General features: G+C 46.0%; 2 protein-coding genes across 7 annotated transcripts in view; one reads left to right on the top strand and one right to left on the bottom strand.

The window, feature by feature from the left end:
• The window catches only part of LOC134936225 (tetraspanin-1-like), a 181,288-nt gene that overhangs the window by 25,837 nt on the left and 132,149 nt on the right, over nucleotides 1-23,302 (bottom strand). For all 4 annotated transcript variants that reach the window (XM_063931205.1, XM_063931206.1, XM_063931203.1 and 1 more), the window contains exons 4-6: nucleotides 13,167-13,241; nucleotides 3,328-3,435; nucleotides 1,189-1,341 (exon numbers count right to left, since the gene is read on the bottom strand). In XM_063931205.1, coding sequence (XP_063787275.1) covers nucleotides 1,189-1,341; nucleotides 3,328-3,435; nucleotides 13,167-13,241 — 336 coding nt within the window. The remainder of the gene's footprint in view (nucleotides 1-1,188; nucleotides 1,342-3,327; nucleotides 3,436-13,166; nucleotides 13,242-23,302) is intronic.
• DNASE2 (deoxyribonuclease 2, lysosomal) overlaps nucleotides 1-23,302 on the top strand; it is a 185,977-nt gene that overhangs the window by 40,861 nt on the left and 121,814 nt on the right. The window lies entirely within an intron of this gene.

Raw genomic sequence — 23,302 nt, 5'->3', positions numbered from 1 at the left:
GCAGCCGCAATGCGCACGCGCGTCGTTGCCCAGCGACGGCCGAGACCTGCATTGCTGGAATGATCGCACAGGGTAAGTAACTCTTACCCTGGTCTTCTTTTACAGGAAACGTTTTTTTGCATAGCAGAGCTGCACAAGCGATCGCAGCCCTGCTATGCAGAAATACACTCCCCCATAGGCGGCGTCTAGTTGATCGCATGGGCAGCAAAAAGTTGCTACGTGCGAACAACTCGGAATGACCCCCAAAATGCACCTAATTTCCAGCAGTGGATACTGCTGCACCTGTGTATAATTCCCACATGAACCCCTTGGCAAATATATTGTATGTAAATCTGGCTCTGGTACTAGCCAGTGCCTCCTGAACCATTTACCTCACCGCACGTCCCTGCTGTGGACCCATTGGTGACTGTGTTGTTTTGTACTGTTTTATAGTGTGGGGAGACACTATTTATCAATTGGGGACATTATGGCTGCCGTATAGGGGCACTCATCTTTTCTAATATTTTTGAACATATACAATTTACTGTTATCTAATTTATCTAATTACTAGAAAAAGTAGTCTGCAGAACTGTGCTGCAGTGCTATGCTGGTTTCTATGTTTGAGATGTTTCAGCTAGTTAGGACAGCTCCATCTACCCATAAGAGCTCGTTATAAAATAATCAAATCTAATTTTGATAATATAGGGTGACCATAATATCCCTTTAATCTGGGACACCTATGATTTACACAGGTTCTGTGGCTGGCAAAAACCATGTGAAATCCAGGCTAGAGTTTAGCTAGCCACAGAACCTGTGTAAATCATAGGTGTCCCAGATTAAAGGGATATTATGGTCACCCTAGATAATATGCATAGATCAACATTTACTCATTTGACCATGGGCCTTGCTGTCTCATGGTCTGTGGTGCTCATGTGGAAAATAGAGATGCCCATACTTGCTGTATGCTGTATGACACCCATACTCACACTACGGAACTGGCATAGTGTACATTCAAAGCCATACTACGACATTTTGGTGGCCAGATATGTCAAATATGGATGTACAAAAAACCTCCACAAAATTAAATAAACGCTTATTTTATACAGAGGTTACTGGGCATGCATTGATAATATGGGAAAGATCCCTGTATAAAATGTAACACAGACACACAGACTTCAGCACATCCTCATACACCTGGCCCCTACTTGCCTCCGTATAGATAACTTTGTCAGATATATTAAGGCCATCACACTCTTTTAACGTGGCATTTTTGCAGCAGTTTTTGGGGTACTTCAAAGCTGTTTTGGCTGTGAAAGTGGAGTTGGTGAAGTCACTGTAACCAAAGAATCCACAGCAGTTGAACTTGAAGAAAAGAAAATTAGGAAAATAACATTAAAACAATGTCCAAAAAGTTAATGGGTCACATACATATTAGAACTATTTGATGGAGATATATATTAGTGGCTGGGGGTCTGTTTGTTGCGGGCACCCCTCCATAGTGACGCCATATTTCTTTCAGGTGATATTTTTGGGAAGATGAAGCATACATAGAAGACAGCAGTGGCTACGGCACAGTGCCAGAGTCTTTGCTATCACTTAAAGGTGCATACACACGGAGAGATTTTGACTATGAGAGATTTTGACTGAGCGATTTCCCTTGAACTGGCTGAAGGAGATTTTAACTAACTTTTCCAGCGATTTTGGCTATGGGCGATTTTGGCTAACTAATTCAAGCAAGGGGATGCTTTTTCTTTTCCAGCGACATAGCCAAAATTGACTTGCCTGCACAGTCTATTTTTAGCAGCGATAGCGACCTGGCGGGGATGCGCATCGCTAACGCTGGCTGTGTACACATGGAGAGATATGCACTAACTTTCTGAGCGATTTTGACTATATAGTCAAAATCGCTCAGTTATATCTCTCCGTGTGTATGCACCTTTACGTTGGAGCCAACTTTCTGAAGCTATCACTAGACTACAAACATTGTAAGCTTATTGTTCATTGCAATTGTGTGTGTGTGTATATATATATATATATATATATATATATATATCTATACTTATAATAAAGTTGTGTCTGTACATAGACTTTTTTGGAGAACTGTTCTCCTTGTGACTGTGCATGAACTATGGAGACAAAACAAAAATTCAGAATTTTTGTTTGTCTCTGTTCGTTCTGGCATTACGCAAAACTGAAGAATGTATTATCTCAATGTGACATCAGGGAGATGAGCAATGAATGAAAAAACAGACACTTGATGCTCCTCAAACCAAATATAATTTTTTGGGGGACAAATATACTTCTAGGGACTGTTTATTAACTATGGAGACAAAAAACAGCTCTGGTGCTCCAAACCTTTCAGTAAACCATATCCGGAGATGTACAGATATTCCCAGTTATGAGATAGGTATTCTCCACGTATTTCACCAGCTGGAGGCTTTATGATACCATTAAAAGACGCGTTTCCCCGCCTGAGAGATATATATCGGCGGCTTCCTCAGTCAATTGAAAAGGTTGGGAGCACCAGAGCCAGGAGCTAAGAGAACTGCATATAACCCAGATAGAGGATGTGGTAATACCTATACATTATAAATTGATTAACATGACTGTGTTTTACAGCAACTGCTTTGCATGAAAAGTTCCACTAAAGAACTGTTTTAAGTCCTGCATGATTACTAACATCTGAATGCCTGGCAGATAAAAACGTGATATAGGTTTTGTAAAAGTGGCACAGCCATCTAACATCTAATATCTTTCTAGTTGGACACAGACTTCTAAATCCCAATGTTGTAGTGACTGTCCAATAAAAGAAACTCTGTGGCAACAGCTTGCTAAACTACTAACACCTGGCACTTATGTTTATGCGGATACAAAGTATTCAATTGAACACAGCTACAGTGTACTACATAATAAGATCACCAAGAGAAATGCCCATGTTTGTATTGAGGTGAATGTAATAATTGTTTTATGTATAATATTGTGTTTTTTAAAAAGCGCCAATTGTTATACTAACGTGGAAATCAGCTATAAAGGTTTACAAAAGAGATACCAATTTTTATGTTATAAGGATAACAAAAATAAATTATTTTTCATTATAGTTTGATAGCACTTTCTATATTTCATTTTGTGAGATCTGAATTAGGCCCTATATAGTAAGCACTAATCAGGCAGCTTATCTTGATTCCTGAAATTGTAGTTTACATGTCAATCCAGTAGATGGCACACCAAGACAAATACAGCATGACATAGTATCGCTGGCCATGTTACTTGCAACCTTCCACGCTACATATTCACCACACACACACACACACACACACACACACACACACACACAGTACCCAAACTTACTTTATCCATGACTGTATTCCAGGCCTCTTCTACCAGCCCTTTGCCACCACTCTTGTAGTAGGCCTCCTTCAGGGATTTCATGACTTTGTCTTTCAGGACACTCTCGGCCTTAGAAGCAGTAAATATTGTTACAGCCATACACTAATATGGTTCTGATTTATCGTTGTGTCATGTGGTTTATAACACTTGGCTTTAAGTTATTTTGACAGTGCTGTATCACTAAACTCTGGTAGGTGCAGTGCTATAGAGTAGTCCAAACTGAAAATAATGAGATCAATGCAGAGTGGAATGTAAGCTGGCTGTAATTGGGCCAGCACTGAATACACAGAATCAAATGAATATATTTATTGTATGCAGAATTGTGTCCGCCTCTATACGTATGCTTGGTTTAATACCTGCCAGCATTATCAGTGCGCACTTGCAGCACACCTAGCCTTAGTGCAAGATATGTCTGAAAATTGTGACCTCTGCTCCGCCCACAATATCATTGACACGCCCTCTCTGCAGTTAGCCAACCTATTGCATTACAGCCCAGTTATGCCCAATCAGATTTGCGTATGCTCAGCTCTGGAGCATGCACAGTGCAAAGGCATGCAAGATAAGCTTTTGTCTAAGTGATAGGGCCTTCATAGACGGGGGGTTTCTTTATAGGCCTGTGGTACAGATGGGTCCACGGTTATCTTGACTAGTTTTCTGCACCTAGGCACAACATGACTTATTAGCATAAACCCTTCATCTATTGTTCTCAGCTGCAATACAATACAGAGAACAATACAGCAGGGGATTAAGTCATTACAGCAGGGGGTTAAGTCCGACTGGCCAGTTTCAGTTGATCCTATTAAAGGTCAAAATAAACATGGACCCATCTGTACGTTCCCTTTAATCCGCCTCTCTGTTACAGTCTATTTCACTTAAACATCCTTGCGTAATGTGGCTGCAATCTCTACAGGGTTCTATGATCTTACCACTAAATTAACAGGAATTAATACGTTTTTATAATGTTGTTATTAAATCGGCTTTCTAAAGTCACCATTCAATATACTGATATTCTCTCCAGCTCTCTCACACAAGGGGAGATGTCTCAAACCTTAAAGAGAGAAAAGGTGGAAAAGTTGCTCAAAGAACCTACAGTATCAGCTCCTAGCTTCAGTATAATTTACCTAGCGCAGTCTGTAAAACAACAGAAGCTGATTTGTTGGTACGGCCACTTTCTCTCTCTTGAAGGTTCTCCCCCATATATCCCTTTTTCTTCTAACAGAACAATCTTGTCAGTATAATTTAATTTTTGTAGTCTTCTCACAATACAATACAGTAGATTGGGGGCATGGGTTTGTGGCGGGTGTAGTATTGCTGAGAGACCGCCGGTCAGCTTACCGACGCCGGGATCCCGGCGCATACCAACGCCGGGATCCCGGCGGTGAGGGGCGAGTGCAGCAAGCCCCTTGCGGGCTCTCTACGGTCGCCACGGGTTCTATTCCCACTCTATGGGTGTCATGGACACCCACGAGTGGAAATAGTCCCTGTTGGTCGGCATGCTGACCATCGGGATAGTGAGGGGTCGGGATGGTGGAGGAGGTCATGTGACTGTCGGTCTCACGACCGCCGGTCACATGAATACCACCCGTTTGTGGCAAGTAGTAAGTACAACAGCATTGAAAGTTGGTTATGACAACTTTGGGAGCATGTCCAACATCCACAGCCAACACAAAAGGTGTCAGACAAAACTTTCTAAGTCAGCTCGCAGCCTATTTAGAGAAACAGCGTAAACTGCATCACCCTGTACTAGATACAATAAAAGGTAAACAAAGACTTTGTACAAGGCATAGTTAAATTATACACCTCCAAAATTATAACTCTGTGTAAAGACTATGTTACACTGACAGTTTCAAGTTTATACCCAACATGACCAAAAGCTCCTGTAGGTCAGATTAGGGCCTCCCCATAAGATTTAGACTTAAATTAAGGCGTGGCCTAGGGTGTAACTCAAGCTCTCTTTTAAGTCGCAGCCCAAAGGCTCATCTTAGATTCATAATATAGACTTTCAGTATATGGATCTTAATTTAATGTTTACTAAGAGCTTTTTTCTAGGTTTCAAAGAGGGAATACATGTAGGATCTCCTATAAGGCTTAGCAAAGAGTTCTTATAAAGTTTGGCTTCAACCTCACATAAGAACTCACATAAGGCTTATTTCCTGATCTTGCAAAGGTTTGGCTCAAGGCCTCACACAAGGCATTAGGATATGCAACATACGTTCAGTACAAAAACAACTGGTCTCCCCTCATGTGCTTTTCCCTCTCTTACTTAGACTATCTTCTACTCCATACTGCCTACAACGTCACCTAACCCTCAGTTTCAGCTATCCTGATGCTTTTATCAGTGTCATGTCCCCTGATGCAGCAATGTTCATATATCATGTAATTGTCCTACACTGTCTTATACTGTAAGTCACTGTTTTCTTGTTTTGCCCATTTATTTATGTACTTTGTTAGGTGCTGCGGAACCCTTGTGGCGCCATATAAATAAACAATAATAAGAAGAAGAAGAAGAAGAATTTACTCACCGGTAATTCTATTTCTCGTAGTCCGTAGTGGATGCTGGGTACTCCGTAAGGACCATGGGGTATAGACGGGCTCCGCAGGAGATTGGGCACTCTTAAAAGAAAGATTAGGTACTATATCTGGTGTGCACTGGCTCCTCCCTCTATGCCCCTCCTCCAGACCTCAGTTAGGGAAACTGTGCCCGGAAGAGCTGACATTACTAGGAAAGGATTTGGAATCCAGGGTAAGACTCATACCAGCCACACCAATCACACCGTACAACTCGTGATAACTATACCCAGTTAACAGTATGAACAATAACTGAGCCTCTCTCAACAGATGGCTCATACAATAACCCTTTAGTTAAGCAATAACTATATACATGTATTGCAGAAAGTCCGCACTTGGGACGGGCTCCCAGCATCCACTACGGACTACGAGAAATAGAATTACCGGTGAGTAAATTCTTATTTTCTCTGACGTCCTAGTGGATGCTGGGTACTCCGTAAGGACCATGGGGATTATACCAAAGCTCCCAAACGGGCGGGAGAGTGCGGATGACTCTGCAGCACCGAATGAGCAACTCAAGGTCCTCCTCAGCCAGGGTATCAAACTTGTAGAATTTTGCAAAAGTGTTTGAACCCGACCAAGTAGCAGCTCGGCAAAGTTGTAAAGCCGAGACCCCTCGGGCAGCCGCCCAAGAAGAGCCCACCTTCCTCGTGGAATGGGCTTTTACTGATTTAGGATGCGGCAGTCCAGCCGCAGAATGTGCAAGCTGAATCGTGCTACAGATCCAGCGAGCAATAGTCTGCTTTGAAGCAGGAGCACCCAGCTTGTTGGGTGCATGCAGGATAAATAGCGAGTCAGTTTTTCTGACTCTAGCCGTCCTGGAAACATAAAGTTTCAGGGCCCGGACTACGTCCATCAACTTGGAATCCTCCAAGTCCCTAGTAGCCGCAGGCACCACAATAGGTTGGTTCAAATGAAACGATGATACCACCTTAGGGAGAAATTGGGGACGAGTCCTCCATTCTGCCCTTTCCATATGGAAGATCAGATATGGGCTTTTACATGACAAAGCCGCCAATTCTGACACACGCCTAGTCCAAGCTAAGGCCAAAAGCATGACCACTTTCCACGTGAGATATTTTAGCTCCACGGTCTTAAGTGGCTCAAACCAGTGGGATTTTAGGAATCCAACACACGTTAAGATCCCAAGGTGCCACTGGAGGCACAAAAGGGGCTGAATATGCAGCACCCCTGTAACAACGTCCGAACTTCAGGCAGTGAAGCCAGTTCTTTTTGAGAGAAAAAGGGATAGGGCCGAAATCTTGGCCTTTATGGATCCTAATTTTAGGCCGATAGTCACTCCTGACTGTAGGAAGTGCAGGAATCGACACCCCTGGAATTCCTCTGTTGGGCCTTCCCGGCCACACCCCAAGCAACCTATTTTCGCCATATACAGTGAAAAAGTCTTGCTGTCACGTCTTTCCTAGCCTTTATCAGCGTAGGAATAACTGCATCCGGAATGCCCTTTTCCGCTAGGATTCGGCGTTCAACCGCCATGCCGTCCAACGCAGCCGCGGTAAGTCTTGGATCAGACAGGGTCCCTGTTGCAACATGTCCTGACTGAGAGGCAGAGGCCATGGGTCCTCTGAGAGCATTTCTTGCCGTTCCGGGTACCGAGTCCTTCTTGGCCAATCCGGAGCAAAGAATATTGTTCACACTCCTCCGTTTATTACAATTCTCAGCCCTTGGGTCTGAGAGGAAGAGGAGGGAATATATAGACCGACTGGAACACCCACGGTGTTACTAGTGCGACCACAGCTATCGCCTGAGAGTCCCTTGACCCAGCGTAAAACCTTTTTTATCTTTTTATTGAGGTGGGACGCCATGTAGTCCACCTGAGGCAGTTTCCATCAATTTGCAAAACTGCGTGAAGACTTCCTGATGAAGTCACCACTTTTCCGGGTGGAGGTAGTGTCCACTCCTGGAATGAACACTGCTTACAGTGCGCTTACTTGATTCTCCGCCCAGCGAAGAATTCTGGTGGCTTCTACCCTCGCCACCCTGCTCCTTGTGCCGCCCTGGCGGTTTACATGAGCCCCTGCGGTCTGACTGGATCAGAACCGGTTGGTCGCGAAGCAGGAACTCCGCTTGACTTAGGGCGTTGTATATGGCCCTTAGTTCCAGGATATTGATGTGAAGGCAAGTCTGTTGGCTTGACCACAAACCTTGGAATTTTCTTCCCTGTGTAACTGCCCCCCACCCTCGGAGGCTTGCATCCGTGGTCACCAGGACCCAGTCCTGAATGCCGAATCTGCGGCCCTCGAGAAGGTGAGCACTCCGCAGCCACCACAGGAGAGACACCCTGGCCCTGGGGGATAGGGTGATTAACCGATGCATCTGAAGATGTGATCCGGACCACTTGTCCAGTAAGTTCCATTGTCCTTGCATGGAACCAGCCGAAGGGGATGGCCTCGTATGATGCCATCATCCTTCCCAGGACTCGAGTGCAGTGATGCACTGACACCTGTTTTGGTTTTCAATAGATTCCTGACCAGTGTCATGAGCTCCTGAGCTCTCTCTATCGGGAGATAAACCCTCTTCTGGTCTGTGTCTAGGATCATGCCTAGGCGAGGCAGATGAGCTGTAGGAACCAACTGCGACTTCGGAATATATAGAATCCGGTCATGTTGCCGTTTCACTTCCAGAGAAGGTGATACGCTGTCCAGCAACTGCTCTCTTGATCTCGCTTTTATGAGGAGATCATCCAAGTATGTGATAATAGTGACACCTTGCTTCCGCAGAAGCACCATCATATCCGCCATTACCTTGGTGAAATTGGTAATGACAATCCCGTACCGCAATTCTGAGGTACGCCTGATGAGGTGGATAAATGCGGACACGAAGGTATGCATCCCTTATGTCCCGATTCATTTCAGGCTTGCAATGACCGCTCTTAGCGATTCCATCTTGAACCTGAACCTTTTCAGGTATATGTTCAGGGATTTTAATTCAATATGGGTCTAACCGAACCGTCTGGTTTCGGGATTATAACATGGTCGAATAATAACACCCTCTTGTTGAAGGAGGGGACCCTTGACCACCACCTGTTGAAGATACAATTTACGAATTGCAGTTAACACTGGCTCCCTCTCTTGGGGGGAAGCCCGCCGGGTCCTCGTGAGGGGGCATCTTCTCACAGTCCAGCCTGTATCCCTGCGATACAATTTCTATTGCCCAGGGATCTAACAGGGAGTGAAGCCACTTGTGGCTGAACTTACGAAGGCGTATCCCCACCGGGCCTAGCTCCGCCTGTGGAGCCCCAGCGACATGCGGTGGATTTTTGTAGAGGCCGGGGAGGACTTCTGTTCCTGGGGACTAGCTGTGTTGTACAGCTTCTTTCCTCTGCCCCCGGCTCTGACAAGAAAGGACGCACCTCAGACTTTCTTGTTTCTTTATTCGAAAAGCTGCATTTAATAATGTCGTGCTTTCCTAGGCTGTGCAGGAATATAAGGCAAAATATCAGAATTACCAGCTATAGCTGTGGAGACCAGGCCCGAAAACCTTTCTCCACACAATCCTCAGCCTTCCATATGCCTCTTAAGTCGGTATCATCTGTCCAATGTATATTCTACAGGACACGTCAAGCAGAAATCGACATAGCTTTTGTCTCTAGGACCCAGTATACTCATGTCCCTTTGGGCATGCTTTATAATTATATATCTATCACTTAAGACAGCATCTTAAAATATTTATATGCATACTAGGGTCTCAATCTCTGCTGATAAGGTACCTGTCCACGCTGCCACAGCGCTATAAACCCATGCCGACACAATCGCCGGTCAGGGTAGTATACTAGAATGTGCACACTATCTGCAGGATCCCTGAGAATAGCTAGTGCAAACAGGACACCCAAGGGGAAGATTCTCAACACATCCTGGCCCTAGTGGGGAAAGGATACAGCCTGAGAATTCTCTTATGGGAAGCTGCCGTCTCTTGTCTGGAGATTCCCGCTCTTTTTCCTCATGAGAGGAGGGAAATTTACCTCAGCATTCTTCCCCTTAACATGTGTACTCTCGTGTCAGGGACAGATGAGTCATCAGTGATATGCAAATCATCTTTTATTCCAATAATCATATAATGAATATCTTTTAGCCCTCTTGGCTGTAAGTTTGCATTATCGTAGTCGACAGTGGAGTTAAACTCTGTGTAGATACTTTGTTATTTTGGATAGTGAGCATAGAGAGACTCTGAAGGACTCTGTGACATAGGGACAGACCAGGGTAGATTTCCTTTCTGTTCCCTAACCTTTTGTGCAAAAATTTTACCTCAGCACTTACACATATCCAAACAGGTGTCGGCGTTGTTGACGGAGACACCCTCCCACACACTTATCCGCTCTATCACCTCCTTAGAGGAGCCTTTTACCTCAGACATGTCGACACACGCGTACCGACACACCACACACACAGGGGATGCTCTATTTGAAGACAGTTCCCCCACCAGGCCCTTTGGAGAGACAGAGAGAGAGTATGCCAGCACACACCACAGCGCTATATAATACAGGGATGTACACTATACTGAGTGATTTTTCCCCTATAGCAGCTTATATACACAGTTTTGCGCCTAAATTTATGTGCCCCCCCCTCTCTTTTTTACCCTTTGTATACCAGGATACTGCAGGGGAGAGCCTGGGGAGCTTCCTTCCAGCTGAGCTGTGAAGAGAAAATGGCGCCGGTGTGCTGAGGAAGAAGGCCCGGCCCCCTCAGCGGCGGGCTTCTGTCCTTTTATGTACTTTAATGGCGGGGGTTAATGCACATATACAGTTTATCAGACTGTATTATGTGCTTTTCGCCAAGTAAGGTAATCTAATTTCTGCCCAGGGCACCCCCCCCCCCCCCCCCCCAGCGCCCTGCACCCATCAGTAACCGGAGTGTGTGGTGTGCTAAGGGAGCAATGGCGCACAGCTGCAGTGCTGTGCGCTACCTTAATGAAGACCGGAGTCTTCAGCCGCCGATTTTCAACTTCTCTTCGTTCTTCTGGCTCTGCAAGGGGGACAGCGGCGCGGCTCTGGGACCGGACGACCGAGGACTGGGCCTGTGTTCGATCCCTCTGGAGCTAATGGTGTCCAGTAGCCTTAGAAGCCCAAGCTAGCTGCAAGCAGGTAGGTTCGCTTCTCTCCCCTCAGTCCCACGTAGCAGTGAGTCTGTTGCCAGCAGATCTCACTGAAAATAAAAAACCTAACAAATACTTTCTTTTCTAGGAAGCTCAGGAGAGCCCCTAGGGTGCATCCAGCTCTGGCCGGGCACAGATACTAACTAAGGTCTGGAGGAGGGGCATAGAGGGAGGAGCCAGTGCACACCAGATATAGTACCTAATCTTTCTTTTAAGAGTGCCCAGTCTCCTGCGGAGCCCGTCTATACCCCATGGTCCTTACGGAGTACCCAGCATCCACTAGGACGTCAGAGAAAATAATGTTAAAATAATTTCAGATGCATCTCTTGCACAAGGCAGAGCCTAGGGCTGGTGCAAGTGTGTGCTGATGATGATGATGAGGCTGCATAGTTGTGTGCTACACTGCATACAGATGAATCTGCATACTCCAAATCGCCCCACAGTGTATATTATACTTCCCTGTATTTTAAGCTAATACTTTAGGTAACATCTTATGAGTGCCCTATAATGTGGCAATATAACATCCCTCTTCTTGCTATTAATACTTCTTGCTATACAACCAAGAATAGGTCTGGTATCTTTATACAGAAACCCAACATTTCAGATCATATAATAGCCAGAAGGAACAGAGTAAGTAATTGCTGCTGTCATACACACAGGCACGACTACTGAGTGTCTCTTCCTGTTAGAGAATTTCCTGACCTATATAATAAGGAGGGTAATGCCAGAACAGCATGGAGAAAGACAGCAACGTTTCACATTTTAATTATTATAGTTAAGGCTTGGCATTCCAAAAGAAAACTACTGTATATACATATAAAAAAAGGAACTCCCATGCATGCCGGATAGTAGATCCCATGCCCGTATTCTATTTGCTTCTACCGCAGGTTTATTATGACTATATTTATTATTATTATTATATTGTTTAAGGCTTACATAGTGCATCAAGTGTTGTAAATTTTAGCACCAGTCCTGAGGTTCATTTACAGCTGGACATATCTGCGTTATAAACTCTGGTGTCAAATTTGGTGCTCCTAGCTTGGCCTGTTGCAGTAATTGCTGGCAGGTGAACTGCGTGCGGATCCCCCTGTGATAATGACACACAGCCCCCACTTGTTTGGCATGGGGCTACATTTCCTAGGAGAATAGGGTGCCACAAAATAAATGTAGGCCCTCTCTCCTAGGAAAAGGATTCCTCGTGCTGAAAGTGCCCAGGCTCCTGCCAATACCCTTGCTTGTGGGTGTTCAGGCAATAGTTGATTACATTTGGTTACTACTACTTGGGTATGCTGATGCTTGCGGAACTAAAAAGTGCCAGCATTCCCTTCACTGACATAGCGTGCTGATGCTTGTAAAACTAGAAGTGTCAGCATGCCCTGGCATGCAGGGCCCTCTGATGATTGTAGTTCCACAGAAAAAAGAACAGTTAAATAAATAATACAAACTCTGTGACAAAATATTTTAGTGAAATAAATGGCCATCTAATTAGGGATGGCCATCGACCATCGATGATTCAAAATCATCAATGGTCTATGACAGATGTTGCATACTTTTACCATCGATGGGAGTGAACCAGACAGTTTCCCTCCATCGATGGCTAGGCCTAAACGAATAATTATAATTGTTATTATTTTTTTACAAGATGCCGGGACACGGAGCATAGCTCTACCCCCGACACCCGTGAAGCCCCGCCCCTGGCTGTGATTGGCCCGCGGGTCTTTCACAGAAATAACAGGATGGCCATCAATGAAATAAACCATCGATGGTGTCCCATAGCATAGTTATTGACCGTCGATGGTTACACTCAGCTTCTCCATCGACGGCAACCATCGATGGCGAACGCACCGATACCATCCCTACCTCTAATGCTCCCAACTCCTCCTCTTTCTCTCATTTCAGTTATTCTGCCCAGCAAACTTACTGTATATCTCTTTCTGCTCTTTTGTGCTAAAATATGTGACCTTGTGGCCAACTCCTGCCATAAATCAGTGCAAACTCCTTCCCGGGCAGCAGAACGCATGCACTCTCCCCTAAGTCCGTGTGTGCTGTCAGAAATGTAGGTGCATTTCCTGTTTTGGGGGCTTGGAAATAACCTTGAATGAACAATTACTAACACTCACCATCTCAGAGAAAGTCAAAACCACAACAGCTGCGATCATCTCGGAGATGCACAGAACCAGCATGATCAGCGAAAACTGCACAGAAACATCACACATTTACACAGTTATAACAACTCAGAGGAAATAATTATATACAATAACACCAGAAAATAAGATTTTACTTACCGATAAATCTATTTCTCGTAGTCCGTAGTGGATGCTGGGGACTCCGTCAGGACCATGGGGAATAGCGGCTCCGCAGGAGACAGGGCACAAAAGTAAAAGCTTTAGGATCAGGTGGTGTGCACTGGCTCCTCCCCCTATGACCCTCCTCCAAGCCTCAGTTAGGATACTGTGCCCGGACGAGCGTACACAATAAGGAAGGATTTTGAATCCCGGGTAAGACTCATACCAGCCACACCAATCACACTGTACAACCTGTGATCTGAACCCAGTTAACAGCATGATAACAGCGGAGCCTCTGAAAAGATGGCTCACAACAATAATAACCCGATTTTTGTAACAATAACTATGTACAAGTATTGCAGACAATCCGCACTTGGGATGGGCGCCCAGCATCCACTACGGACTACGAGAAATAGATTTATCGGTAAGTAAAATCTTATTTTCTCTGACGTCCTAGTGGATGCTGGGGACTCCGTCAGGACCATGGGGATTATACCAAAGCTCCCAAACGGGCGGGAGAGTGCGGATGACTCTGCAGCACCGAATGAGAGAACTCCAGGTCCTCTTTAGCCAGGGTATCAAATTTGTAGAATTTTACAAACGTGTTCTCCCCCGACCACGTAGCTGCTCGGCAGAGTTGTAATGCCGAGACCCCTCGGGCAGCCGCCCAGGATGAGCCCACCTTCCTTGTGGAATGGGCCTTGACAGATTTAGGCTGTGGCAGGCCTGCCACAGAATGTGCAAGTTGAAATGTGCTACAAATCCAACGAGCAATCGTCTGCTTAGAAGCAAGAGCACCCAGTTTGTTGGGTGCATACAGGATAACAGCGAGTCAGTTTTCCTGACTCCAGCCGTCCTGGAAACCTATATTTTCAGGGCCCTGACAACATCTTGCAACTTGGAGTCCTCCAAGTCCCTAGTAGCCGCAGGTACCACAATAAGCTGGTTCAGGTGAAACGCTGACACCACCTTAGGAAGAAACTGGGGACGAGTCCGCAGCTCTGCCCTGTCCGAATGGACAATCAGATATGGCTTTTGTGAGACAAAGCCGCCAATTCTGACACTCGCCTGGCCGAGGCCAGGGCCAACAGCATGGTCACTTTTCATGTGAGATATTTCAAATCCACAGATTTGAGCGGTTTAAAATGTGATTTGAGGAATCCCAGAACTACGTTGAGATCCCACAGTGCCACTGGAGGCACAAAAAGGGGGTTGTATATGCAATACTCCCTTGACAAACTTCTGGACTTCAGGAACTGAAGCCAATTCTTTCTGGAAGAAAATTGACAGGGCCGAAATTTGAACCTTAATGGACCCCAATTTGAGGCCCATAGACACTCCTGTTTGCAGGAAATGCAGGAATCGACCGAGTTGAAATTTCTTCGTGGGGCCTTCCTGGCCTCACACCACGCAACATATTTTCGCCACATGTGGTGATAATGTTTTGCGGTCACCTCCTTTCTGGCTTTGACCAGGGTAGGAATGACCTCTTCCGGAATGCCTTTTTCCCTTAGGATCTGGCGTTCCACCGCCATGCCGTCAAACGCAGCCGCGGTAAGTCTTGGAACAGACCTGGTACTTGCTGAAGCAAGTCCCTTCTTAGCGGCAGAGGCCATGAGTCCTCTGTTAGCATTTCTTGAAGTTCCGGGTGCCACGTCCTTCTTGGCCAATCCGGAGCCACGAGTATAGTTCTTACTCCTCTACGTCTTATAATTCTCAGTACCTTGGTTATGAGAAGCAGAGGAGGGAACACATACACCGACTGGTACACCCACGGTGTTACCAGAACGTCCACAGATATTGCTTGAGGGTCTCTTGACCTGGCGCAATACCTGTCCAGTTTTTTGTTCAGGCGGGACGCCATCATGTCCACCTTTGGTCTTTCCCAACGGTTCACAATCATGTGGAATACTTCCCGATGAAGTCCCCACTCTCCCGGGTGGAGGTCGTGCCTGCTGAGGAAGTCTGCTTCCCAGTTGTCCACTCCCGGAATGAACACTGCTGACAGTGCTATCACATGATTTTTCGCCCAGCGAAGAATCCTTGCAGTTTCTGCCATTGCCCTCCTGCTTCTTGTGCCGCCCTGTCTGTTTACGTGGGCGACTGCCGTGATGTTGTCCCACTGGATCAATACCGGCTGACCTTGAAGCAGAGGTCTTGCTAAGCTTAGAACATTGTAAATTGCCCTTAGCTCCAGTATATTTATGTGGAGAGAAGTCTCCAGACTTGATCACACTCCCTGGAAATTTTTTCCCTGTGTGACTGCTCCCCAGCCTCTCAGGCTGGCATCCGTGGTCACCAGGACCCAGTCCTGAATGCCGAATCTGCGGCCCTTTAGTAGGTGAGCACTCTGCAGCCACCGCAGAAGAAACACCCTTGTCCTTGGAGACAGGGTTATCCGCTGATGCATCTGAAGATGCGATCCGGACCATTTTTCCAGCAGATCCCACTGAAAAGTTCTTGCGTGAAATCTACCGAATGGAATCGCTTCGTAAGAAACCACCATTTTTCCCAGGACCCTTGTGCAATGATGCACTGACACTTTTCCTGGTTTTAGGAGGTTCCTGACTAGCTCGGATAACTCCCTGGCTTTCTTCTCCGGGAGAAACACCTTTTTCTGGACTGTGTCCAGAATCATCCCTAGGAACAGCAGACGTGTCGTCGGAAACAGCTGCGGTTTTGGAATATTTAGAATCCACCCGTGCTGTCGTAGAACTACTTGAGATAGTGCTACTCTGACCTCCAACTGTTCTCTGGACCTTGCCCCTATCAGGAGATCGTCCATTTTCTTTGAAGAAGAATCATCATTTCGGCCATTACCTTGGTAAGGACCCGGGGTGCCGTGGACAATCCAACCGGCAGCGTCTGAAACTGATAGTGACAGTTCTGTACCACGAACCTGAGGTACCCTTGGTGAGAAGGGCAAATTGGGACATGGAGGTAAGCATCCCTGATGTCCCGGGACACCATATAGTCCCCTTCTTCCTGGTTCGCTATCACTGCTCTGAGTGACTCCATCTTGATTTGAACCTTTGTATGTAAGTGTTCAACTATTTCAGATTTCGAATAGGTCTCACCGAGCCGTCTGGCTTTAGTACCACAATATAGTGTGGAATAATACCCCTTTCCTTGTTGTAGGAGGGGTACTTTGATTATCACTTGCTGGGAATACAGCTTGTGAATTGTTTCCACTACTGCCTCCCTGTCGGAGGGAGACGTTGGTAAAGCAGACTTCAGGAACCTGCGAGGGGGAGACGTCTCGAATTTCCAATCTGTACCCCTGGGATACTACTTGTAGGATCCAGGGGTCCACTTGCGAGTGAGCCCACTGCGTGCTGAAACTCTTGAGACGACCCCCCCCACCGCACCTGAGTCCGCTTGTACGGCCCCAGCGTCATGCTGAGGACTTGGCAGAAGCGGTGGAGGGCTTCTGTTTCTGGGAATGGGCTGCCTGCTGCAGTCTTCTTCCCTTTCCTCTATCCCATGGCAGATATGACTGGCCTTTTGCCCGCTTGCCCTTATGGGGACGAAAGGACTGAGGCTGAAAAGACGTTGTCTTTTTCTCCTTTATACGGCAATACTTCCATGTGCCGTTTGGAATCTGCATCACCTGACCACTGTCGTGTCCATAAACAACTTCTGGCAGATATGGACATCGCACTTACTCTTGATGCCAGAGTGCAAATATCCCCCTGTGCATCTCGCATATATAGAAATGCATCCTTTAAATGCTCTATAGTCAATAAAATACTGTCCCTGTCCAGGGTATCAATATTTTCAGTCAGGGAATCCGACCAAGCCACCCCAGCGCTGCACATCCAGGCTGAGGCGATCGCTGGTCGCAGTATAACACCAGTATGTGTGTATATACTTTTTAGGATATTTTCCAGCCTCCTATCAGCTGGCTCCTTGAGGGCGGCCCTATCTGAAGACGGTACCGCCACTTGTTTTGATAAGCGTGTGAGCGCCTTATCCACCCTAAGGGGTGTTTCCCAACGCGCCCTAACTTCTGGCGGGAAAGGGTATACCGCCAATAATTTTCTATCGGGGGAAACCCACGCATCATCACACACTTCATTTAATTTATCTGATTCAGGAAAAACTACAGGCAGTTTTTTCACACCCCACATAATACCCTTTTTTGTGGTACTTGTAGTATCAGAAATATGTAACACCTCCTTCATTGCCCTTAACAAGTAACGTGTGGCCCTAAAGGAAAATACTTTGTTTCTTCACCGTCGACACTGGAGTCAGTGTCCGTGTCTGTGTCTGTATCGACCGACTGAGGTAAAAGGACGTTTTAACGCCCCTGACGGTGTTTGAGACGCCTGGACAGGTACTAATTGGTTTGCCGGCCGTCTCATGTCGTCAACCGACCTGCAGCGTGTTGACATTATCACGTAATTCCTTAAATAAGCCATCCATTCCGGTGTCGACTCCCTAGAGAGTGACATCACCATTACAGGCAATTGCTCCGCCTCCTCACCAACATCGTCCTCATACATGTCGACACACACGTACCGACACACAGCACACACACAGGGAATGCTCTGATAGAGGACAGGACCCCACTAGCCCTTTGGGGAGACAGAGGGAGAGTTTGCCAGCACACACCAAAAACGCTATAATTATACAGGGACAACCTTTATATAAGTGTTTTTCCCTTATAGCATTTTAATATATATAGTCATATCGCCAAATAAGTGCCCCCCCTCTCTGTTTTAACCCTGTTTCTGTAGTGCAGTGCAGGGGAGAGCCTGGGAGCCTTCCCACCAGCATTTCTGTGAGGGAAAATGGCGCTGTGTGCTGAGGAGAATAGGCCCCGCCCCCTTTTCGGCGGGCTTCTTCTCCCGTTTTTCTGAGACCTGGCAGGGGTTAAATACATCCATATAGCCCCCAGGGGCTATATGTGATGTATTTTTAGCCAGAATAAGGTACTATCATTGCTGCCCAGGGCGCCCCCCCCAGCGCCCTGCACCCTCAGTGACCGCTGCTATGAAGTGTGCTGACAACAATGGCGCACAGCTGCAGTGCTGTGCGCTACCTTATGAAGACTGAAAAGTCTTCTGCCGCCGGTTTCTGGACCTCTTCACTTTTCGGCATCTGCAAGGGGGTCGGCGGCGCGGCTCCGGGACGAACCCCAGGGTGAGACCTGTGTTCCGACTCCCTCTGGAGCTAATGGTGTCCAGTAGCCTAAGAAGCCAATCCATCCTGCACGCAGGTGAGTTCACTTCTCTCCCCTAAGTCCCTCGATGCAGTGAGCCTGTTGCCAGCAGGACTCACTGAAAATAAAAAACCTAACAAAACTTTTACTCTAAGCAGCTCTTTAGGAGAGCCACCTAGATTGCACCCTTCTCGGGCGGGCACAAAAATCTAACTGAGGCTTGGAGGAGGGTCATAGGGGGAGGAGCCAGTGCACACCACCTGATCCTAAAGCTTTTACTTTTGTGCCCTGTCTCCTGCGGAGCCGCTATTCCCCATGGTCCTGACGGAGTCCCCAGCATCCACTAGGACGTCAGAGAAACACCAGTGCAAGTGAATGAGACATGGTCACCATTATTATTGTGCATAAGACGCCTGGTACTCTGTACTGAACCTACTACTGGAACTGAAACACAAACTGAGAAATGTAATATTTGATTTAATATTGATGCCCATATTTCCTCTTGAAGTACCGTTTCCCTTATATTAAAAAAACACAAAAAACCCCAGATTGAATAATATAAATTCTGCACTGCAATTTTGGAGCAGGCATTATTAAATAATGGGGTCTCACATTAGTCCGACTGTTCTCCTATTTATGGTGCAATCTCTAGTACGTGTTTCCTGGCAGAAATGAATTGCAATTGATTGTATTTACATAAGCTGCCCCCCTAGTAAAATGGCTTCATTGTCAGTGCTTCCCATTGGAAGCACTACCTGCCAATCATGCACAGAACAGGCAGCCCTAATGGGGAGGCATTTCTTCCCCTGGGACTGCCATTCCGGGCTGCGATTAACAGAGAAAGCATTCCCGATAGGAAGTAATTCCCTGCCTTACCGCCAGCCCTATCGGGGCTGCAGCCGATGCAGTCCCTAGAAACCGGTGTTTGTGCGCATGCAACTGTCTCAGAGCCTGCTAGATTCATTATGCAGGCACTGGGACTGTATACTGCAGCATGGGCAGCCCTCCTCAGGATCTGCTGCTTGATAGGACCATTATTGGGCATGGTGGAAAATATGGTGAGGGGTTGAAAGTCATTTATCCATGTGGGCAATCAGTTTCAGACTAAAGGGCCGTACAGACGGGGAGATTTCTCCCAGAGATGTGTGCTGAGCGAGGGAACGCTCATTACACCCAGCAGTTAAATGAGCGATCTAACCAGATTTAACCTGCATACAGGCCAATCTAGTACCGGCGAGATTCGTGCTTAATTTCTAAGCAATCTCATCAGATTGCTTAGAAATTAAGCACGGATCTCTCCGTGTGTACCCCCCCCCCCTTAACAAACCTTCAATAAGCCAGAAGTCATCTAGCTGATATAATTTTAATGGCTGTAGCAGCGGGATCAGCCCATGCCTGGTCATTGTAAGTGAAAACTATTACTGTAGCTTAAAGCCTTTAACCCAGTGGTTCCCAAATTGGGTGCTGTGGCACCCTGGGGTGCTCCAGGGCACTTTGCTGGGGTGCCACGGGTTGATGGTCCAGCACCAAATAAAATAATTTATGATCAATGTGCAAAACCAATGCTGGTGGCTGCCAATCATAAAATATGTGGACAAACAGAAGTGCCACCCTGTCCAGCAGCACATAACTGATCCTAAGGATGACAGGTAAGCACAATTCACTTAAATTAATATAAAAATGCTGATACTTTAGGGCGCTGTGATTCAAGAAAGTTTGGGAACCACTGCTTTAAGCCTTTATCAATTATCTGATAAACAGCTGAAAAAGTATCTGCAACATTAACTATTTCCTAAATCTGTAGTGATAGTGTACATGTAAATATTCTGCATTTTTATTGCTCGTTTGTGAATATTTGGTCTGAGATACAGTGCACGAGCCGGCAATGGTAAAACCATCACCCCTAAGTCCTGCCTAGCAGCGAATGTAGACCACCCCTTTTATTAAAGCCAACTTTTCCTTTTTCCACCTGTTGCATAAAAATTGCCTATTTCCCCCATTAAAATGGCTCTGTAAACATCTACTAAATCCGTAATGCTTCAGAATATATGCAGTCTCCACTTCTTGCAGATAATTAGAATATTTCTTCCTGTACAAGGGTATCTCAATTTTGTATTTGTGCACAGAAACCAGCCCATTGTTACAGAAATCCTGCACTCTGTATAAGCAGGACCTTCTCCTAGGGATGGCCATCGACCATCGTTGATTCATAATTATTGATGGTTTTTGGCCGATGTAGAATACTTTTTGCCATCAGTGGGGGAGAACCAGATGGCTTCCCTCCATCAATGGCATGGCATAACCAAATATATATATTTTTTAACTAGGTGCATAACTGTGCCCCCGACACCCATGAAGCCACACCCCCGGGCCCTAATTGGCCTGAGGCTCACTCAATACTAAAGTAGGGGTTAACCATCGAACGGTGAAACCATCAATGGTTCCCTTACAGATGGATTCCCACCATCAAGGTTATCCATCAATGATACCATCGATGGATAACCCACCAATGGCCATCCCTACTTTCTCCTCACTCATGCCATGCCATCTACTCACATTATAAGGAGCAACAATGTGTCACTGGGGCAAGTAGTGCCACACTGCATGTTCGTGTCAGTGAATACTGTGCATACTCCAGAAAGATAAAATGGCAATGTGATTACTTCAGGGTCTTGTATTAGAAAAACAGTGACATGTACCTCTAGGAATAACATATAAAGCGCTTATAAAGGGAGATGTGTCAGGCACTGGAGAGAGATAAACTGGAGCAGTTGCTCAAAGTAACCAATCAGCTACTGTCATGTATCTAGTACATAGAGGTGACAATGGCGATCTTAGTGCATAGTACTGTAGAGATGCTTTTAATCCATGATTGCAACCATGTAGTGACAATGATCTATTATACAATTGTATATCTTGTCCTGTCTGTGACATGCTCAGTAGGTGTGGGAGCTCTCAGGTACTGACATCACTGGGAGGGGTCAGAGTTCAGACCAACTACCAGTAACTGTACTGTGGCGGTTGCTTAGTAACGCTGTTCTTTGGTTACTCCTTCACATTAGCATCCAACGTTTCATTTTCTTAGAAATGCTTAGTGAAACCGAATGACGACCTAGCGGATACATAGCAGCTGGCCTGAAAGTGATCCATCTGATCACCCATTAATCTCACGCAATGGAAATATATACAGTATATGTATACCACCGTCCTGGGCCAGCTTTTCCAGGCCACTCACCCACCATATTATTTGCATGCAGACCACTATTTGAACACTTTGGGTCTAATTCAGACCTGATCGCTGTTGTGTGAAATCGCACAGTGGACGATTATCGAACGACTGCGCATGCGTACTGATCGTAATGCGCAGGCGTGAGGGCAAACTGTGAAAAAATCCTGCATCTTTTTTCATCGCTAGGCAATGCGGATGTTTGTGGGTGGTAATTGGCCCTTTTCTGGGAGTGTCAGGAAAAACGCAGACGTCCCCAAGCGTTTTCAGGGCAGGTGTGTGGCGTCAGCTCCGGCCCCGATCATCCTGTTTCTTTTGCACGGTAGGAGTAAGTCCTGGGCTATGCACAGACTGGAAAAATCATTAGATGGTGAGTGAGCTGCCAACGGATTTGCAGTTGACCTGCGTGTGCAAAGCTTTTCGCACGGCATACGTAGACTTGCATGGGGCGGTGACTATCCGATCGCAAACCTCCGCAAATTGCAGAGGTGCGATCGGGTCTGAATTAGTCCCTTTATACTCGACAGGTGAAGCTATCATCTGAACGTTCGTGCTCTTGGTTGGACACACAAATTTGTCACGCATCTAGCATCCTCGCAGCCTGGCAAATGACAAGTCCAAAATACTAGTTCCAGAATAATAGTATTAAAACCAAGTTTTGGAATGGTGACTTACAGTATCCTTGGAGCTGATAAATGTGAACTTCACTATCTCTGTCCTTGTTTCCCTATAGTTGACTGCATCTAAAAATTCTTTTGTCCAGGACAGATACATAATAAATCAGACACGTTCCAAACCCACACTGTCACCTTGTACTGCAGACATTTTGACCCTGAGTTACCATGAAGAGCTCGTACATAAGGGCATTGAAAAAATAAATGTGCTGTTATAAGTACAGACAAAACCTTGTAGTTAGTCCTTGATATAACAGTGTTAGAAGAACACTGATTAATGTCTCACAGCTCCTTTCAGCTTTGTGTATTATGCACTTAGGGATAAATTCCCTCTCGCCCCAGAGCCACATGAAGAGGAAATGATTAACATTTTGTTTTTAGAAATGTACGTATACTCAGCTGGGGGTCCAGAGGCAGAACTGGTATCAGGCTGTTCCTTTGCTTATAACAAATGGAGAATTGCAGTTTTGGTAGGTTCTTCCAGATGTTCCCCAAGTGCTAATGTCATCCTGGAAAGAGCATTGTTTTCATGGGAGTCCCAAAAGGCCAAGCACCACAGAGAAGTTTGGGGAGCAACAGCTACTGACGGTACCTGGCTGCATTCTTGGGGTCTCGCTACTAATCTTCTGGAGTTAAAATGCGATGGATTTGCTGATACGGCAATGTTCTCTTGTCTTAGAACCCAGATGTCAATGCAGACACTGGAGATTTCACAAAGCAAGACAAAGAATGAACTAATGGAGGGAACATCACAGTCACTGCTTGGGTCATGAGTCTAAGATGCCCACGTATGCAAAGATGCATTTCCGTCTTGTTGCTTCTTTAGACGTACCATCGGACACACCATTGAAACTTGCCCCAGCCCTAAGGCAAGTGCAGTTTCCCCATCTGAATATGGCCTCCCGTG

This window comes from Pseudophryne corroboree, chromosome 6 (assembly GCF_028390025.1).
Source record: "Pseudophryne corroboree isolate aPseCor3 chromosome 6, aPseCor3.hap2, whole genome shotgun sequence".
Classification (NCBI taxonomy): Eukaryota; Metazoa; Chordata; class Amphibia; order Anura; family Myobatrachidae; genus Pseudophryne; species Pseudophryne corroboree.
The sequence above is the reverse complement of the archived record's forward strand: the minus strand, read 5'-3'. Positions and strand labels throughout refer to the sequence as shown.